The sequence below is a fragment of the Asterias rubens genome, chromosome 14 (genome assembly GCF_902459465.1).
Source record: "Asterias rubens chromosome 14, eAstRub1.3, whole genome shotgun sequence".
NCBI lineage: Eukaryota > Metazoa > Echinodermata > Asteroidea > Forcipulatida > Asteriidae > Asterias > Asterias rubens.
This window is the reverse complement of record NC_047075.1, coordinates 12,163,149-12,183,260: the sequence shown is the minus strand read 5'-3', so window position 1 is coordinate 12,183,260 and position 20,112 is coordinate 12,163,149. Positions and strand designations below refer to the sequence as shown.

The 20,112-nt window shown below is 39.9% G+C and overlaps 2 protein-coding genes across 2 annotated transcripts; one reads left to right on the top strand and one right to left on the bottom strand.

Annotated features, from left to right (window-relative positions):
- The first annotated feature begins 3,440 nt into the window (after nucleotides 1–3,440).
- On the top strand, nucleotides 3,441–4,719 carry LOC117299044. The gene has a single exon (XM_033782444.1). The coding sequence runs from the start codon at nucleotides 3,515–3,517 to the stop codon at nucleotides 4,457–4,459; it is 945 nt and encodes a 314-aa protein (XP_033638335.1). The 5' UTR covers nucleotides 3,441–3,514; the 3' UTR covers nucleotides 4,460–4,719.
- Nucleotides 4,720–5,651: 932 nt separating this feature from the next.
- LOC117299153 lies at nucleotides 5,652–14,586 on the bottom strand. The gene is made up of 6 exons (XM_033782616.1): nucleotides 14,473–14,586; nucleotides 12,989–13,169; nucleotides 9,775–9,923; nucleotides 8,539–8,629; nucleotides 7,896–8,078; nucleotides 5,652–6,862 (listed from the first exon to the last, which is right to left on the bottom strand). Exons 1-6 carry the CDS (start codon nucleotides 14,584–14,586, stop codon nucleotides 5,652–5,654), a joined length of 1,929 nt encoding a protein of 642 aa, XP_033638507.1.
- Nucleotides 14,587–20,112: the final 5,526 nt, after the last annotated feature.

The window sequence follows — 20,112 nt, the reverse complement described above, 5'->3', positions numbered from 1 at the left end:
GGACATTTAAATTTAAGAAGTGGAAAATCTGGATTTGTGTTTTGCTACAAGTTCTTCTGTTGGTAGTAGTGGTGGTGGTATGGGGGGGGGGGGGGTGGCGGCTGCGGGTAGAAGCCATCCTTGCACCATTAGCGGTAAGCCTGGGCGACTAGTGTCGGACTCCAACTATTGAATCATTAGTCGAGTCGCGACTATTGTTTTCAATTATTCGGTTAAACGTGCTACAAAAATAGTCACAACTACTTCAAAAATTATATATGTCAAAAACAGTTGCGTCTACCTGTTTGGTGAACCAATTTAGTCGCTCATGACTATTCATGACAACATAATTTACTTACAAAACACAGTCAGACATCAGTGACACGAATCTTCAATCTTTTCCGCTTGAATTAGACTATATTGTGCTTGCGGCACACATTGCCACAGTGCATCTTGATAATTAAAAATTTGTCACGACTAGTGTCGTAGTCGCAACTATTGGATGGAGGTGCGACTAGTCGATTAGTAATTTTCACTGGTCGCCCAGGCCTAATTAGCAGAGTTTTCCTGTCCTGCGAAGAAGCTGGTTGTCACAAACCGTGCTTGGAAAACTTCTTTGATGTAAGTGTACTCTTTCTTGTCCATACCGGCTTCAATAATCACATCATCACTCAACTTTCACTGTGACCTGGGAATCAAGCGATACAAAAATGTTACAAAATAATGAAATTCTTCCGTTTCTGATTTTGTTTTGTAATTTTTGAAAAGAGTTCTTCCAGACTATGGCCCTTTTCGAAACCACGGCTTTGGATTCAGCTCGGGCTAGCTTGGCCCCGCAGATGTTTGGACAATACTGAGCGTGCTTTGCGTAGGGATTCAGACAAGAGAACGGAGTCTGAAGCCGAATCCAAAGCCGAAGCCGTGGTTTCGAAAAGGGCCTATGGAAGCTTCATTTTTGTGGACAAGAGTATTACTTTATTTTAGCTTTCCTTGCCAACTACCATTTGCAGTATAAGTATGTGCTCCCTGTTCAGATGCATCACACAGTAAATTTTGCTGTCAAATGATTCTGAGCAATGTAAACAGGAGCTACCTCAAATAGTACCGTCCAAGACCAAGGTCAAGGAATTACATCCCCATGATAGACATAAACATTATTTTATAAAATAATGAATGTATAACCCCGAAAGGATCATGTTGGCAAATAAGACAAGTGACATCTATCCTATGGCAATGCAATAGTATTAGTAATATAAACCACTGTCCTGTTGCCCTGTGACTCTACACATGCTACATGTACATGCAAACAGCATAGAGAAAGGACAGAGAAGTAAAGTCCCTGTAATTTTGTATCTAAAATCGAACTGTGGGGTATATGTGACTCGCAATGGGAGACTTTCTGAGATCTCTGTCGATAGAGGGCAGCAGACCTACCGGGTAAAATTTTCCGCGCGGAAATGTTCAATAATAAATACGACGACCGTATACAAAATGTAAACAAAACGTCCGTGAACTACAACATACTATTCCTATGATCTTCACTGGTGGTTCTTTCTTTGTGGATATGGCTACTACTTCCGGTATTCGTGTCGACTACGGCTCAAAGACCTTAAAATATCTGAGGGCAGAGCTAAAGAGAAGAAATGCCAAACAGTCGGGACGTAAACATGAACTAGTCACCAGGTAGGTTTTCCAACATCATCCATTTATAAAAAAAATTATAATCCAAATCGTCCGTGCGCCAACCATGATGTAATGCATGTATGTAATGTAATAATGGGGCATGGCTGCCGACAGATTAGCCCCAGTGCCCATACGCTTTTGGCGGAGGGGGTCCAGCGTATGCTTCGTACATTACACTATTTATGGGGCTGCCGACAGATATCGTTAATGCTCCATTCACTGGTATATTATAGTAAAAGTATACATCATCATACCATAGAGGACCCCCCCCCCCCCTCCATGAAAACTTGACTAAGATAAGAAGTAAAACTATAATTTATAAAGGATAAAAAGTATGGATGGAACTTGAATGCGACAATTCAAGTGATAACGTTACAGATGAGAATAGATTAGGGAAGCGAGTCCAAATTACATTGGTGGCTTTATTGAAATACAGTCGTAGTAGGCCTATGTATGTTGGCTGAGATGATGTTTTTTTTTCCAATAAATGACACACCTACAAATGTTCATATCCTATGTCTCGTCATGATCCTGGTTGTATGCCAGCAGCAGCCAAAGCAGAACTAAGAAGGAAATAAAGCAATGGCAATGCTTTTTAAAAAGCAAAACAAAATCTACATTGCATTTACAATTACATTGTTTGTGTTGTCTTGAGTGATGCAGCATAGGCCTATGCCATTGTTATAATTATTCCAACTGAATGGTCATGTAATGGTTTCGTTTCTAAACCATGCAAGTGCTTCAAAGTTCAACTGAGGCCTAGCCATAGGCCTAGTATGTTATTAATACTACACTAGAGTAGGACCTACGTACTAACTACTATATGCATGATAGGGCCTACTCTTACTCTAGTCTTACTAAAATTGGCCTTTTACAAATCTTGTTTATTTAACTTTGATTTCAGACTTGAAAGTTATGACAGAAACTTTAACTTCGGACATATCCAACAACGTGAAGAGGAAGTCGGATTTCAGATAACAACACCTAAGCCAACAGATTACAAGGACATAAACACAGACAGTAAGGTATGTATTATTTATTATAAGGCACACCTGTAAAAGATTTTTTAATTCTACTAACAATACATATATATCTTGCTTTCACTTTTCCATTTTTAATGCAAATCCCGAAGTGTTTTTTTGCATTTTACTTTAGCACATTATTGTCATTTTATGTCAATGAGACCAACTACGGCATATGTATAAACTTGTATTTGGTAGAGACTACAATTTTTATAAACAGCATTCCAATGCTGTTAGCTTGTAGCGTGGGAATCTGGCATTGTTCAATGCCACATGCCTGGAAGTACTAGTACGGATTTATAATTTAGGTACATTTCTCACACTGGTTTTTCTTGTATGGATAGCAAATCAATTGCTAGTCTCTTTATTTTAATTTTTTAAGGTCTGCTGATTTTATTTTTGTTTTACACAACTGTCATCTTTTTAATTTTCAGATTCCTGCAGTAACAAAAGATATCATCAAAACCTTTCATGAACTTCATGGGCAAGATTTGCAAGAGAAGACAGAGGCACTGTACCAAGGAAAATTTCTGCAGTCAGTACGCTACTGCAACCAAGATGGAACTACATACATTGTTGGCAGAGTTTCTGCAGAAATGAAAACAAAGGTGACATATAAGGTTGATATAAGGATAAACAAACATGGAGTGGTCGAAGAGTCCCAGTGTGAATGCGCTGTTGGTCTGGGACCGGAAGCTCACTGCAAGCATGTATCTTTAGTACTCTTTTCTCTTACGAAAAGAAGCGAGGGCATCATAACAAGGGATACATGCACTGAAGTTCTGCAAACATTTCATCATCAGAAAAAATTTACTGGCTCACCGGTTTTGATGAGCGACTTGAAACTCCGCAAAAAAGACAACCTCCATGAACTTAAGAACTTTGATCCAAGGCCAGTGGAGTTCCGAAACAGGCCTGGATATCCAGATTTATTCAGGAGTGTTTGGCTCAACTCTTCTGCAGATGATCTACCGATACGGCAAATGTATGCACCAGCAAACATCATGGCCATCAACAATGACCACGATTATCTACAGAAAACTCCAGAAGAATACTTTCTTGACGAGTTAGATGTGATTACCATTAGTGAGCAAAAACGAGCACAGACTGAAGAGGCAACGCGAGGGCAGAGTTCAAATAAAGTTTGGATAAGGGAAAGAGAAAAGCGCCTTCATGCTTCCAGCTATGGTAAAATTTGTAAAGCAGGTCCAAGAACAGATTTAAATAAAATGGCGCAATCACTCACAAATACTGAGACTTTCACAAGTAAATACACTGAACATGGAAAAAAATACGAGTTTGTTGCAGTGAAGGATTATTCTACTGAAACAGGTAACAAAGTTGAAAGTTGTGGTATATACGTATGTGCACAACACCCATTCTTGGGTTGTTCCCCCGACGGTCTGGTAGGCAAAGATGGAATTATTGAGGTGAAATGCCCGTACAGTTGTAAAGATCTTGAAATATCTCCAGCAAATGTACCATACTTAAAGTACAATGACCGTGGTGAAATGGCTCTGAAGGAGAATCATAACTACTACTATCAGGTTCAGGGAAACCTGATCTGCACCGGCAGACAATGGTGTGATTTTATAGTGTGGACATTTAAAGATGTGAGCATAATGAGGATCCAACGAAATAACACATTTATTGAAGAAGCCACCACAAAATTACAGTACTTCTTCAATCATCACTTTAGGAAAGCAGTGTTGGACAAGTATTTTTACAGGGAAACTTACAAGTATGCATTTTGTTCTAAACCAATGGAGGAATGACAACAATGCTGAAAATAAACTTTCATTTCTGAGATCTACTTGGTTGGTTGTCTGTGGTTCTCCTGTAGACTTAATATCAACTGATGCATGTATGTATTTTTAATGGGCTATTGCTTCATATTTTGTTTCTACAGACTCACTTATCATGTTTTTTTTACAGTGTGATGCCACTTTGTTAAAAGATTTCGCACTAAATTGGTGTCAATTATAATGACATTTGAAACCACCTTAACGCAAGGTTAGAGGCTTGTTAATGTTTTCACATTTTTATTAAGGGCTCTATCTATTGGAAAATGAGTGAATCACAAAACTTATTTTTACCTTTAGAGGGCCTCTTTAAACCTTCAGTATAAATATTAAGTCCCACATTGATTCTAAAATGTATGTTAGATGGACTAGTACACAAACAATGGATTAATAGATCATTATACCTCATACATATTCATGAACGAGATCCGTTCTTTTTCATTTCATTTAATTGTTTTATTTTTAGAACCACCAATGATGTAAGTTTTATTATAATAAAGAAAAATATTATTATTCAAATATTTACAACAGTTATTTTTTTAATTTAATTTAAAATGACATAAATATTTATTTATTTATTTAATAAAATGGTTTATTATTAGGGCAGCCTCATCACAAATCGCCATGGGTACAAGTGAACCACACTAACTGGCTGTGTTGTATAGTGCAGTTTGAAAAATGCACAGTGCCTAATGACTATAAAACACAGCGTCATAATATTAATGTTTGTAGTGCAAGTGTTCACACTGTTCAAATATTAGTTGTGTCATTGGTATGCATAAAGGATCCTTCATGGGACTTTATGAAATGTTTATTTGTTGTACAATTTTGAGTCATCATTCCTGAGGCTGTGATTGACAAGTCTTAATGGGGAAAATCACATGGCAATATCAAAACTTGTGGGAATGAGGGCAGTAAGGGTCTGTACGGGTGAAGCCTATTTATAAACAGACACCAAGTTTCACAAATTGAATATACATGTACATGTATTCATATTCAAAGAAGTACTTTCTGGTTCAAACTTGCATGATAAATATACCAATACTTTTAAGTGTTCTCCAATTGGATTTCATACTCCTCTCTGTTGACAAGTTTGCAATGGTAATTGCATAAAATGTAATGAAAATGTAACTTGTTTGTCCTCGCCCTATTAGTTATAGTATGACTATCTTGAAACAATACATTTCCTGAAGTTAACAAGCATAAAACAAATAAATGCAATGTCTGAGGAGAGAATTGTCTCTGTGTGATTCAGTGGCAGCGTCAATATTTTATATGTTTTCCCAAGTCCAATTATCCTTTCAACATGAACTCTTTTGCTAGATATTTTTCTATCGCTTACAACAGATTGACCTGTCATTCTGTTTTTGTTCTTGAAAAAAGTAGGAATGTTAACTGTTACATCCACTGGCGCAAACAAGTCCTGTACATCAAAACCTTTATCAGCCATTATTGAATCACCTTTGTTGACTTTATTTATTAATCCACTCCTCTCAATGATCTGTCTGTCACTGGTTGAACCTCCATATGCACCAGACATATAGGACATTAAACCTCCTGGTGTTATACCAACCAGTGCCTTAGCAGTGTTACGGTTTTTGTATGTTGAAAATGTTACCTGCTGGGCAGCAGGTCCCTTGGGCTTCTTAACTGGAAACTCAAAGCCATCAAGGATACTCCGAGTGCTGGGAAACTTGGTCTTGAAATCAGATGGAGCATAAAAGAAGACCATGTCTCTATCTGCCCAGATATCAATCTCTCTCCACTGCAGATGCATAAATCTAATCCATGTTGCAAATACAATGTATACCTCTGATTCACTGACCTTAAACATTCGACTTAATTCAAAATTGGCTGTATATCTCCTACATTTAATTATAGTCAAAAATAGTTGATCTGGCACAGATAAGGAGGGCCTTTTACCATTTACATAAGTTAACTCAAAAGCACATGGTCCAAGTGAAGCAAGTACATCCATAAAGTTGAGATAGTCTTGAAGCCCTGTGTAGTAGTGTACTCCTTTGGGGTCATTCTTGAAGTCATGAATAGTAAATCCCTGTACCTTCGTCTCAGATTCCGTCTGTGTATGTGTGGAGACTGATGTTGACAGGGTCTCTTGCAGGTCTGTCTGGATGGCCTGGTTATGTACTTTTTCATTTTCACTGTTCACATTTACCTCCATTGCAATGTCCAGATCACAGTTAACATCAACATCCATAGACAACTCATCAGAACCCTCACAGGTACCCTCTCTCTTTACACAGCGTTCTGTATAGCGTTTTGTCCTTGAGACATCTGCTGAAGTTGGTTGCTTTGTCCATGAGAACTGGCTAGGAACAGCATCTGGTTTGAGCCTCCTTCGTTGCAATTTTAGACCTGACCAAAAAAAAAATAAAGTGTAAAGAAGTTGTAAATGGACAGTTTATTTACATTTGTTTGGTAAGCTTTTGAGGAGTATTGTGCAAAATGTAGTCTCACGATGGGTGGTTCTTACATGTAGCTTCCGAGACCCAACTCTAATCAACAGCGGCGGAGCCAGGGAAGCATGCCCCCCCCCCACCCATTAAAATGGTATCACAATGACAAGTCACAACTGCCCCTACCAGTTTGAGAATCATACAGCCATCGTTCACTCTACTGTTTGCATATTTTCATAAAATTATACAAATATTGCAGTTAGGGTAATCAATAATTATAATAACGACAGCAATATCTGGCATAGCCATTCAAAAGTGCTGATGGGAGGTGAATGGTGCACTCACATTATTTAGGGCTGCTAATGTGTACACTGTGGACGAGAGGCACAGGGGTAAAAACCCCTGCATGCAGATTTCAAATTCTAGGTAACAAAAAGGATTCAAACATGTATGTAAACCAAAGTCATACTCATGCATCAACAAATTTAAAATGTGGCTCTCAAAAATTTAGCAGTAAACTCAGATTTGAAGAAAAAAACAGACAAATCTGAGCCGCGAGGATTAGGAACAAACCCAAAGGCCAAACTAGACCAAACTTTGAGAAAATGGGTAGAAATAATGGTTCTTTTTTTACATTATTATAGCCACCATAGGCCTAACGTTACATAGCTATAGCCTATAGGCCTACAGTACAATGTTTACCCCTGCCCAGGACAAATTACAACTACATTATACAATAGATGTTAATTTTGCATCGGGATAAATAGTACATTATACAAGTAACATTAACAGTAACACTAACAGGCCTGCCTACTTATTGTCACTTTTGTTAGTACTCTTCTTTACTTAGTCTCTAGTCAATTTTGGATGCTATGAAAATTGAAATGTTATGAAGGTTAGAAAGCTTTGAAAGGCTTACGTTCGCATAAATGTTTGAGTCAGAGTATGGGAGGCCAGTCAAGGCCTAAATCTCGAAAAATTAAGTAACTTACCGGACTTTCCAAACTGCTGATAGTCTGATGTTGTGAAGTGTTCTGCGCAGACGACATCACTAAGCAATGGCCACCATGATCGTCCTGTGTCATCGTTCACTCGTCTTATGGCCACTCGCCAAGCATTGCACCTCTTTCTTTCCTTTGGAAATTCATATCCACCTCTTCCCGCACACTGCGGCACTGCACACCCAGTATTGGGCATAATTTGATTAAAGAAGCAAGTTATACAAAGTCGAAAACCTTCGTCGATACGTAAGTGTAAACAAAGAATGAAGACGCCATTTTTGTCTAGAGTTTACCCGGTAATGAGCGCCCTCTCTCGGTGACTTAGGGAGAATGGAAAGTCTCCCATTGCATACTTACGGTAAACACAGTAAACGCCTCTGACATGTCTGAGCAGATGTTTAATTGAGAGCATGAATTCTCTAGCTGTAGTTTTGGTGTTGGAGGTCATGACACGTCCATTTTCAACTCCACTCGCTAGTTAGTATTAAATAATCTAGTCTTTTTGCTGCAAAGGCCCGAGGCAAAAAGAGACACACGACTACAGAATCACATGCACTATTAGTAATACGGGTACCAGACATTCTTTCGTGTACAAAGTGTTTGCATTACTAGACTGGCCCCGCTAAAATCCTACATCGTACGAGCAAGAACGGGGAGTTCACTGCGTCTGGGGAGGTTTTCACACTCTTGCGTACCTTTAGTTCACCAAACATTGTAAATGAGATCTGAAAATAAACATCATATAGAGACAAAGGGGTACAACAATTACGCACAAGAACATGTTTTTGTCAACATCTTTATTGTTAAGTATTAGACATGCAAATCCATTAAGGAAGGGATTAACCGAAACATCATACCTCATCTGATGCACTGGCCGCGGCCGAGTCTTTATGTTTGAAATTACATGTATACGGTTCCTTTTACTGGTGGCCTGTGCGGCTCTACCGCGACTGCTTCCTTCTTCTTTGGTGTTGTGACCTCTCTCATCGTTTTAAGTAGCGATGGCAAATCTGTAGATGTCATGACATTCATTCAGATTAAATCAACTCTTGTCATCGGAAGTACTTGGTATTGTATTATTGATCTAAGAGGCCTAGCTATTGTATATTTTACTGGAAAAGGGCCGTTGAACAAATCAAACAGCTAACAAACAAGCAAACAAACAAACAAACAAAACAAACAATTAAACAAACAAACAAACACACACACAAACAAACAAACAAACAAAAAAACCAACAAGCTAAACTAACAAACCAAATACAACATACTTTCCAAACAAGACAAAGCGTCGGTGAGTCTCTCCACCTTTCTCGTTATTCCTTTATTTTTGTGTCTTGTCCAGTTTAAAAGTGAATAAATCATCAATTTACTTTGATATTAACAACAAGAAAATAACACACTGACACATTTCTAGCTCTGACCTTTTCTTTTGAAAGAATGACAAAATTGCCCATACAAAGGGCATATATACTGTTTAAAACATGTTTCAACTAAAAAAGACAATCGGCATCTACTACCACGGTTTTATAAATCAATGAGGTTTGTCTTGACAAACAAAACAAATCAGCCCTAGTAAACTACCGACGTACCTTCTCTTTGTGGTTCTAATAGTCGGACGTTTGTGTTTTTGGCACCGGCTCGTAGCTGTCCTGCAAGAAAAGTTAACCGTAAATTTTAATATCCGAGCATTCTATTTCTTTTAATTACCATCATGGAAATTCAGTTTCGTCTACTTTATTTTCTGTGAACGACGTCTTCCCACAACTGTAAACAAATAAAAGCAAGAAACAAAACACAAAACACCACCCTAACACCACCATCCAAAGAAAACAAACTTGTTGTTTGCAAATATACATAGTTGTAAACCTACCTCCGAGTCTTCTGAGGCCGTCTCAGAAATGTACTTTCTGTTTGGCAATTTGGTGCGGCTTCCTTTGCCCAGTGGGGATTTGTTGACGGTGGGGAGTCTGCCAGTCACAATGAAAGCATCCTGTTTCTTAGCTAAGAGCGTCTTGTTGCCTGACACAATTCAAACAAAATTTTTAACACAACTTTAAGTCGACAAGAATTGACGGTCATGGGAGCATTAGTTAAGAAATTGTGGTAGACTTTAGTTTGGGTAAGACTTTGTATAAGCACTCTGGAGTTGATTAGTTTGGATGACCAACGGAGACTCTGGCGACTGACTAGGGCTAAGGATGTCCATATTTAAAGAATACTCGGTTTGACCAGTTCCGGCTCACTTTATGAATTCACTATGTTTTATTGCAATCTCTTTCACGTTATCAACAAGACCATGAAGAAGTTAAACAAATACCTAGCCATAAAATTTAAGAGAGGTGTAAAGTTTTTTCCAGCACTTTTCAACAAACATTTGGCTTTTAAAATAACGATCATCATCTCAGACAGAATAGTAACTTGCCATTTATTTTGTTGAGAATTTTTGTGGAGCACGGTTTGAAACGCAGTGTGAACCCATGTTGCGTCATCAAAATTTGCTTGGCATCACATGAAGTATGAAATGGTGGGTTTGCTGTTTTTGTTTCATTGTTTTGTTTTAATTCTGCGATGCAAATAAGTATAGACCTATGCATATATGATAATAAGTTAAATCTTGTTGTTAATACTGACTTAGTTAATTGTAAACGAAATTCACTATCAATTGCGGCTAGGCCTACTGCCAATTTGTTTTCTTGTCTCATGAACTCCCCACCACTCGTACATGGACTGACAAATTAAATTTATGCCTATAAATTATAGATCTAGCCAAGGTTAGTCTCCTCCGTTTGGGAGTCCAACCCAACGGGCTAGTCCTATTCAGCTCAGCTCAACACTAAAGCACAAAAGGTGAGCTGCACATCCCTGCACACGCATGCTTCCCGTCGTTCTTGAGTTCGTTTTCGATCTGCGGCTTAGCCAGCTGCAAATCATCTCTGCCCCAACCCAGTTGTCACAGTTGCTGTCTCCAATGTTGTCGTCCAGCCAAGTTGTCTCAGCAATTTGGCTGCATGTTGGCGATTCCGAAAAGAATTCTAACAGTACAAACTTACACCACAGCAGCAGCAGGTACACTGGCCCGAGGGTGTGAACTAACGTACGTACAACGTAACAAAACGCGCTCACGGCACGTGCACCTTGTAACTTCAAATTACTCCATTGTGTGCGCGCACAACGCATTCTAAATGCGTATATCCCGTACAATTTGATGCAAACGCGTATTTTGGCGGGGTGCGTTTCGTTGCGTCTTCTGAGTGGTCAGAACATTGATACGCACCGTGTGACGACCGCATATCCATAATGCACAAATGTCCTGCATTGTTTTTGTTTTACTGCATCATCAGCTGTACGGTAGAGACGTCGAAAGGTAAGTGGTCACTTGATAAGTTTGTTTGTGTCTGAATGTATTTATTTTTGTTTAAGATTTACCTTCTAAAAACAAAACAAAACAGTGTTATGGCCTTCTGAAACAAACCAAGGGCAGTTGTATGACTATTCGAATTCTGTCGGATCTACTTGTATCGTAGTAATTAGTGTTTTAAGGGAACTGCTTTCTACCAGCATTATCTGCGAACCATTTAATGTAAATTATTGTGTTTGGTCTCCTACAAACAGGAAGAAACTAATACATTTTACTTCATGCATGATAACAGTAAAACTGCACAATGTACATGATGCAATCATTAACTTTAACCGGGTTTCAATTTCCAGGCAAGCATTCAAAGACTGTGGCCCATTACTCTGATGTTAGTTGGTGATGAGGAATTCAGAACAAATTTATGTACTAACAAAAATGTTTTTTTAAGAGGGATGTTTCAAAACAATGTATATAAAAATGTAATATCAATCGCTTGCCAAGAATACTTTCGCATAAAGCCTTCAATTTAAATGTTGTGTTTTGAAAACTACAGAGAAAGCCTTCAATTTAAATGTCGATATTTTTTTAAACTACAGAGAAAGGCTTAAATGACACTCGTTTTGTTTTGTTTAGTTGAAGGCTTCAGTAAAACAAAAATACAACCTTAGATTTAAAACCAATACTTTTTTTTCCCTAGGACGAACGTGGGCAATTAACATAAAATGGGCGTGTTTTTGCCCAAAAAACACTCTCGCGCATGCACGAGCTTTAGTGATGACCGCTAGGGACCTTTGGCCACTGGTGGTGGTATTTGGAAAGAAAATAGTTGTGGTAAATAAATGGGGACCACACAACCTGCCTTTCTTCTACTATCGCTTCACACAATGGTGTACAGGTTGTGGAACCAGTCTGGCTCCTTTTTCTTCCTCCATGGTCCAACCATGGAGATATACCATCCATGGTCTATTTTCATAATTGCCCTCCCTCCCCCTCCCAACCATATCCAAACATTTTATCGGGCAATCAAGACTTGGCAATGAAAGCAAGCGCGACGCATTTTATGGACAAAGGGTGGAGTTGTACAAATACGCAGTTTTACGTGGTACATGGTACTAAATATACATGTACATTGTACATGTAACATGTGTACGTGTATGCGTGTTTGTGTACATGTTTAATATACGTGAGTGTATTTCCACTGCGTGAGTGTATTTCCACAACTATTATTACGTCGAAGTACGCATGTGCATGGGAAAATGTATAGTAAACTACGCCAATTTATGTAAATTGCCGACGTTCATCCTACAGGAAAAAAAAATACGCGATCCGGCCTCGTTTTGTAACCTCGTTGATACCTCGAAAGCCATGCTTTGACCCCGCGGTATCAAGTACTGTTGTGTGCCGTGCGGTATAGTATCTATGCGTTTCGTGAAGTCAGAGCGGGCCGATGCTTGCGTAAAGAGCCTTGGACACTAGGATGTCTACACCACCCCGATTTGTCAACCAAAGTCATTTTGGATGGAAACTGGGTAATCACTGGAGTCGTTTTAGAACCTTTTGGCGTTTGTCCGGCAAGCATAGCAAGAGGAAGAAGTGAAGAATGATGAAGGGCGGAAGAGAACCAGACCCCTGGATACGAACAATCAGCTACTAAGGAAGTATCAGTTCTTTTTAATGTAAGTGAGTCGACCGCCCAAAGAATAAAGTAACCGGTGTGCTTGTGGACTACCTGACAGGAGAAATTCGATGGCAAACGAAGCTGAGTGGAACTCAATGCAGAACGTGTAGGCCAGATTTTCGATGGCAGCTGGTTCCATAGATGATGGTCTCACGAAATGCTGATCTAGAAGATGACCAATACCTCTACTACAGAGGACATCGTCATCGACACTGCCTTCAAACACACGATTCTAAGGGAAATATTAGATACTTGGACGTAAGGGAAGAAAGACCTCGAACCATAACCTATGGTCTTAACAACTTATTAATGGGTGCAGCGAGAGTCATGACAAGTTGATAACGAAGAGGTCAAAAATAGGCCCAACTGCTCATTAAAAATGGCTGCTGCAGCCGGAGAAATAGTGTTTCAATAGGGAAAACCGAGCACAAGCCAGTGAGTGTTGCTTTCAATGCCATTGTTAAGAGATTATGGATTATAGCTTGGTCATTTCCGACTCTGATCCAGGATGTTGTAGCTCCTATAAGACATGCAAAACATAGGAACTTGATCCTGCTAGGAGGGTCAAAGGAGGATCTGATCTCGAAAGGGCGGTTAAAAGGAGATCAGAAGGAAAACAGATACCGCAAAGGCGATCCAAAAGCAAGTGTGAACGCAGATCAAGATCAGAGTCTTGCAATTTAAGCTGTTCACATCCGGCCAACGCTGTGTAATCTTCCTCCTAGTGTAATGTACACATTGTGCAAGTGCACTCTACGGTAAACTGGTCCCCGATCCCATAATTCGTATGACACTGGTAACAAAAACCACAGCTATTGCAGATGCATAACTCGCAAGCTTTACGTCTTCCATAATTTTCAATACAGACCTTTCTTCGTTCATCATCTAATGTAAGCATATTTTTTAGCATTCCAACAAATTATATATTTGACATGTGATATAGAGCGCTGTGAGGCTGTTCTGTTCTTGGGAAAAATTTGAATTTTTCATCGTAGCTGTTCCTGATGTGGCTGATTTTTTTAAATGATGGTCATATTATGAGTCAGAGGCTGTTATACTGAATATTGGTGATAAATCTGATTACTATGTGGTGGATTTTTCTGGGAACATCCATCGCGATTTTGACTCCGGGTGACTTTGGGGATCAGCCAACCATGACTGCTATGGGCCTGTCCTACACCCCTGGGAAACTGCTTGAACTACGGCCTGACTCTTGTCGTTTACTTGACCATGCAGCATGGAGATTGGCCTGCGATGCACGGATAGCGCTTCGCTCACGACGGGGTTGCCGTGGAGGTGCACGTAAACAAATGATACTCACTTCACCTATTGTTACTGGACAAAAAGAGGTAACCATAGGCACCAATTCCACTGCGTACCACCACCATCGGCCCTATACAAAGCCAAACCACAACTCCAGATACTGAAAATGTGAACTTAGCCCTTCTTAACTGCCGATATGCAAGGAATAAAACTGAACTGATAAATGATTTCATTGTAGATACCAAATCGGATATTCTGGCACTGACACAAACCTGGTTTACTGGAACTGAAGATGATCCAAAATACATCGGTGAAATTTGTCCCAGTGGCTTCACTTTCACACACATCCCTAGAACCAGCCGGCGTGGTGGGGGTGTTGCTGTCATCTTGCGTAAAAGCTTCAATGTGAAACTTTTGAAAACTCAGTGTTTTGCTTCATTTGAGTTCATGATTATTAACATTTCCTCGGGCAACAACAACTCTGCGATAACTTTAATTGTACTTTACCGACCACCATCGTCCTCTCACAACAACTTCATGACTGAGTTCTCGACGTTGCTTGAGTCCATGGTACTTGAAAACAACTTGGTTGTGGTCGGTGACTTTAATTTCAACTGGGCACAGAAAGACAGCAGCACCAAAAAGTTAGACGAACTTTTAGACAGCATGGGCTTACTTCAGTGCGTTGAATCACCTACACATACCAGTGGCCATATTCTTGACTACGTCATAGGGAGAGCCAGTGATGATTTACTTATTTCATCTTCGGTCAAGGTATCTACCTTTATATCTGATCACTGTAGCGTGGTTTGTGAACTGAAACTAGGTAAACCAAAGCGCTCTTGGAAAGTAGCTATACTTACCGTAAATTGAACCAAATAGATCTTACTGAGTTTACCAAGGACATGACCCATCTACCACAAGTTGCACCAGATTCTGAGCTGTCTGCTCAGGAAGAGTGTTATGAAACTACTCTCAAACAACTAATTGACAGACACGCCCCAATACAGAGGCGACTACTACCCGTACGTCCCCATAGCCCTTGGTATACGCATGACATCATGGAGGCCAAAAAGCAAAAGCGGATGTACGAAAAGCAGTGGAGGAAATCTAGTCTTACTGTTCACCGCCAAATGTTTACAGAGCAAAGAAACCTGGTTCTTCGTTTAATTAGAGATGCCCGACGTGCACATTTCAAACAAAAGATATCAGACAATGCAACAAATCCAAGACAACTTTTCGCTGTTGTTGATGGTTCGCTACACAGTAAACCATCACTGTGTCTTCCTGACAGTTCATCTGCATTAGACCTCGGGGAAAGGTTTAATGTTCACTTTGAAACCAAAGTTACGCACATCAGGTCGGAGCTTGATGGTCAGATATCATCAGTTGCAGTCTCTGTATATGATACTCATTCTACATCGGTACTCCAACTTTTCGAGACGGAATCGGAAGAAACTGTTGGAAAGCTTATCCGCCGCTCACCCTCGAAATCATGTGACCTCGATCCAGTACCCACCTCCTTGTTGAAAACATGTCTGTCATTCGTCCTACCTGCAACTACAAACATTGTCAACTCATCCATAGAAACAGGAATCGTGCCTCAGCAGCTCAAAAAGGTGCACGTCGCCCCCATCTTAAAGAACTCAAAGCTAGATAAGAACAAGCTGAGTAACTACAGACCTGTGTCGAATCTGCCGTTCATCTCAAAAGTTGTGGAGAAAGTGGTAGCTGGTCAACTCAATGACTACCTAACATCTAACAACCTGCTTGAGCTGACACAGTCAGCATATCGTAAACACCACAGCACCGAGACTACGCTCCTGTGTGTTCAAAATGACATCCTACTCATATTCACTGATATGGGTTCTTGTTTTCTGGCTCGATCAAACTGTAGGTAGCCTTGGAGCGCTTGTTGATACAAAAGCACCTTGGTGTTGTCATCCAGGTCGGTTCTGTCCAGAGTATCCTTCATGTCCCGTTCCAGCAATTGTACTTTTGTTTCTCCAATGTCTCTTTTCAAAAGTACATTTTGAATGACTTGATCCGCGGGAGCGTTCATCTCAATCTTCTTGGCGTAACGCATCAGTTTCCTAGGAACAGACCACCTAATGTACTTAAGATGGGTGCAATGAGCGAACCCAAAAAGCCACCTTTTTGCACGAGTAGATGTTTTCGTTTCTTGTGTGACAGTCGTTTATTAGCCAATTGTCTCAGGTGTGTCTTGTGACATTCGCACAGACATGATATCAGTTCTTTGTCGGCTCCTTTTATAATATCTTTCCTTATTTTGGGTGAAGACTTGCCCAATAGTTGTTTTAGAGTATGGGCATTGTTCCTGAGTCGATGCGTCATCTTGACAAAATGAAGACAAAGGCGTTTGTACGGGTCTATTATACTTTGGGTATATAGGCGTAGGGCGTCTCTCCCTTGAATATGTTGGTCCTCAGCCTGTACTTCTCCGGCGTGTTTGGCTTCAGGTCTACAAATAAGTAGCCATAGGGCTCTTCGGTGGCGTCAAAATAAGCTTCAGACATAAATCGTGTTTGATTGTTGCCATCCAAGAGGGTCAAATCTTTTTCTAGCGTGTAAAACATCATTGATTAAATCCGTAATGTTAGATCCCTTAACCACATCTTCACCAATTTTTAGTTCGCCCTTATCGTTCCAATTCATGGCGTCATTCTTTTAAATTTTTTCTAATAATAGTTGGGCTTTACGCTTGTACGTCTTGGGCACACCCTCGGTGATTTTTGCGGCAGTGTAAGGTTGATTTACAGGGGTTACCGTATTTGTTTTGGTGACATCTTCGGTCATGTCATAATATCCTTTCGGATTACTCATATTCACTGATATGGGTTCTTGTTTTCTGGCTCGATCAAACTGTAGGTAGCGTTGGAGTATAAAAATAGCACTGAAAAAAAAGCTTTGCGATTGGTTATTCGAGCAATGTACTGTTCACAAGAAAGAGTCAATAAACCGTGTACATGTTCTTCTCGAACCATAGTCTTTCCAAATAAAACGGATGCAATACTCGTAATCAGCAAATCAATAATTAAAATCAGTTTAAGCATACGTGTTTTATCCCGTGTTCTTGTATTTGACGTTTCATCCATGATGTTTAGAAGCTCAATGAGTGGTTGACGTAGGTGTGCCAGCTTTATAACCGTAGGGTACGGTGTTGGACTGATCTACTCTAACCCTCTTGCTATAGACGACGCGGTAATCTTTTGTGCTTGACTTGGTCAGTATTCTTTAATTTTACTGTTCCTTATTATTTTATGAGGGTCTGATATCATAATTTTCTGAGGGCCTACACCTTTTATCATCTCGACCACTGAATCAATATTAATCTGTTGTGAATTTCTAAAGTTTAGGGTAAAGCCCCGCACTTTACAGCAGGTTTTTCCAGTGTCTAATCGATACAAGTAGTTCTTGGGCCCCCCCGACACAAATGTCTCTATACAATTTCCATCTTTTGGGTTTATCTCATTCGTCAAATCGCCCAGATAATCACCCTCTGGAGGATTGTACTGTTAGAGTAGTTCGTAGAGCTTGAGTCTAGCATGGGCAGTAGTAAAAGCTGCAATAACAAACTCTTCTTTGGCTTCGTATCGAACTTCAGCAATTTCGTGATTAATGAAATTTATGTCATGTACAATCTTATCATCTGCCAATAGTATGTCATACAGTTTGGCTGGATCACTTATCACTTCGACTTTTGGCATGTTAATTCTCTGACCAAATTTTCCCCAGAAACTATTTAGCATCAGTTTAATCAGTAAATAGTCATTTAGATATTGTGTCTTGTCTTGTTCGCTGACGACCCATGATGACCACCCAGAAGCTTCAACTTTAAGCTTAAGAAAAGTGTTAATATACTCCGTGAATAAACCACCCGTCTATCGTACTGTTCACTATGCTCAAAATGCCACACAACTTCAATATCAATCACTCTATACCCCAATTCTATAGCCTTTTCGAGTTCTATAGATACCCACGTAACGTGCAAAGCCCTTTCATCATCGGTATGTGTACACAAGCTCTGCTGCAGAGTATCTACGCAGCTTCGGCACAAAGGAAATGTCAATTTGCCCCCCGATCGATAGGGTAACAAGGGATGGAATAATTTGGGGGGTGTGACTTCTTGGCATTTGATGAGATCGTAGTAGTCCGAGACATTTTTGAAATTTTAGTTATGATTTCGGGATGGTACAGTGGATAAGAACAATACTTATTTATGAATGGACATAACGAACAAAAGTCTAAATACCTGATTACGTCATCCCCCTTTGTTTTATGAAACAAACAAGAAGCATTCGTACGCTCGCCGTAGAATCCGTGCCTGGGATTTAACGTTTCGCGGGGTCCAGTAATTGATTTGTGCTGGAGGGTAACTTTTATGTCTTCGGGTAAGTTTTTGACAATGGCTTTCCACTCACATTCCCACATCTCGACAAACTTTGTACATGTTGATTCCAAGAAAGTTTTCCTTTCTAGGGTGCGCGTGTACAACTCTGACATGGGCGTCATCATTGTATTATTGATTGTCATCTTATTTGGATAACACTTGACGCACCCGTGAAAGTAGCATCCATTGAAAGAATATATTGTTTGACTTTCAGCATCATATCCGTCCACCTTATATTTGCCAATCTGTTTTTCTCCTTTGTTTCTCGCGTGTTGGATATATTTACCCTCCGTCAAGTGAACGTAATGTAACCATTGCAAAGCGACTTTGGATTGTTGTTCCTTGCACTCGTACCCATTAGGAGGCAAGACCGCAATGGTGTCGGCACTCAGGAAATTCCTCCTGTACACCAGATTACACGCAGAGGCTATTGTTATACAATTCTGAAAGGGATCGATACCTTCGTCATTCTCCCCCTGGGAGGATACTTTCTTAAATAGGGTTCGAAACTGCAAACAACAGCGACGAAGAATTTGTACGTCACTGATACAATACTTTAACAGTTCATCTTGTAACACAAAATGTTTGCCCTTTTCTCCCTCGTACCATTCATAAAATTGTTGTCTCTTTTCTGGGCTCATACTGTCGGGGGGGTAGTACTTGGCATCCGGAAAGGGACCTTCGTACTCTTGGTTTTGTTTTGTATTCCATAAGTGAGGGAAAAACCCTTTGGGTAATTCTTTGTAACCGAATGTTTGAGGCAGTTTACTCAAAGCCATGGGTAAAAAGTTGATAGAATCAACAATTTTGCACTTGTACTTTGGTAGCGTGATAGACTGTATCTTACACCCCGTGTAAATAACATCGAGTATGATAGCATTGTCGTACAGGAAACTGAGCAAAAAATACCCATCGTACGCTTTTAAATTATGCACCAGAGCGATAGAATTATCCGTCTCTTTAGAACTGAATAACCAATCGCAGAACTCTTCCTTACATTTGTCACCTTTAAATATCTTCTGACGAGACTCTGAACAATGTTTACATGATTTATACAGCGGGTCATCTTCTGATTTATCCGCACACAATTCACACACAACATGCGCTACGCATAACTTTGGTTCGTGAACGCCGTTATCTTGGGTGCACTCAAAGTCAAAGAATACATATTTTGCTACGTCCTCCTTCTTTGGCCCTGTACCGTCCCCATTACCAACTCGACCATCGGTATCGATCTGTTTACTTCCCGTACCAATGATAGGCTTGACAAAGCATTCGTGATCGATAAACCCAATCTCTTTACATACGGTACAGTATCTTTTGGTGCAGTCGTGCGTGCCATGTTTACCCTCGAGTTCATTGTTTACGTACCAATCGCAGCGTTTACATCTGTAATATAACTTACATATTGTTTTACCTTTGATCTTCTTAGTCTTATGATTATTAAAACACTTCTGGTCCTTAAAATTACGATTACATTCCGTACAGTGTACCCAAGTGA

Coding starts and splice junctions, on each gene's coding strand:
- LOC117299044 (XM_033782444.1), top strand. CDS start 3,515: ATGAGCGACTTGAAACTCCGCAAAAAAGACAACCTCCATGAACTTAAG.
- LOC117299153 (XM_033782616.1), bottom strand. CDS start 14,586: ATGACAGCAACACCCCCACCACGCCGGCTGGTTCTAGGGATGTGTGTG. Junction 8,079..8,538: donor CCCGTTCTTGCTCGTACGAT/GTAGGATTTTAG, acceptor CTGGGTGTGCAG/TGCCGCAGTGTGCGGGAAGA. Junction 6,863..7,895: donor TCAGCAGTTTGGAAAGTCCG/GTAAGTTACTTA, acceptor TTTTTTGGTCAG/GTCTAAAATTGCAACGAAGG.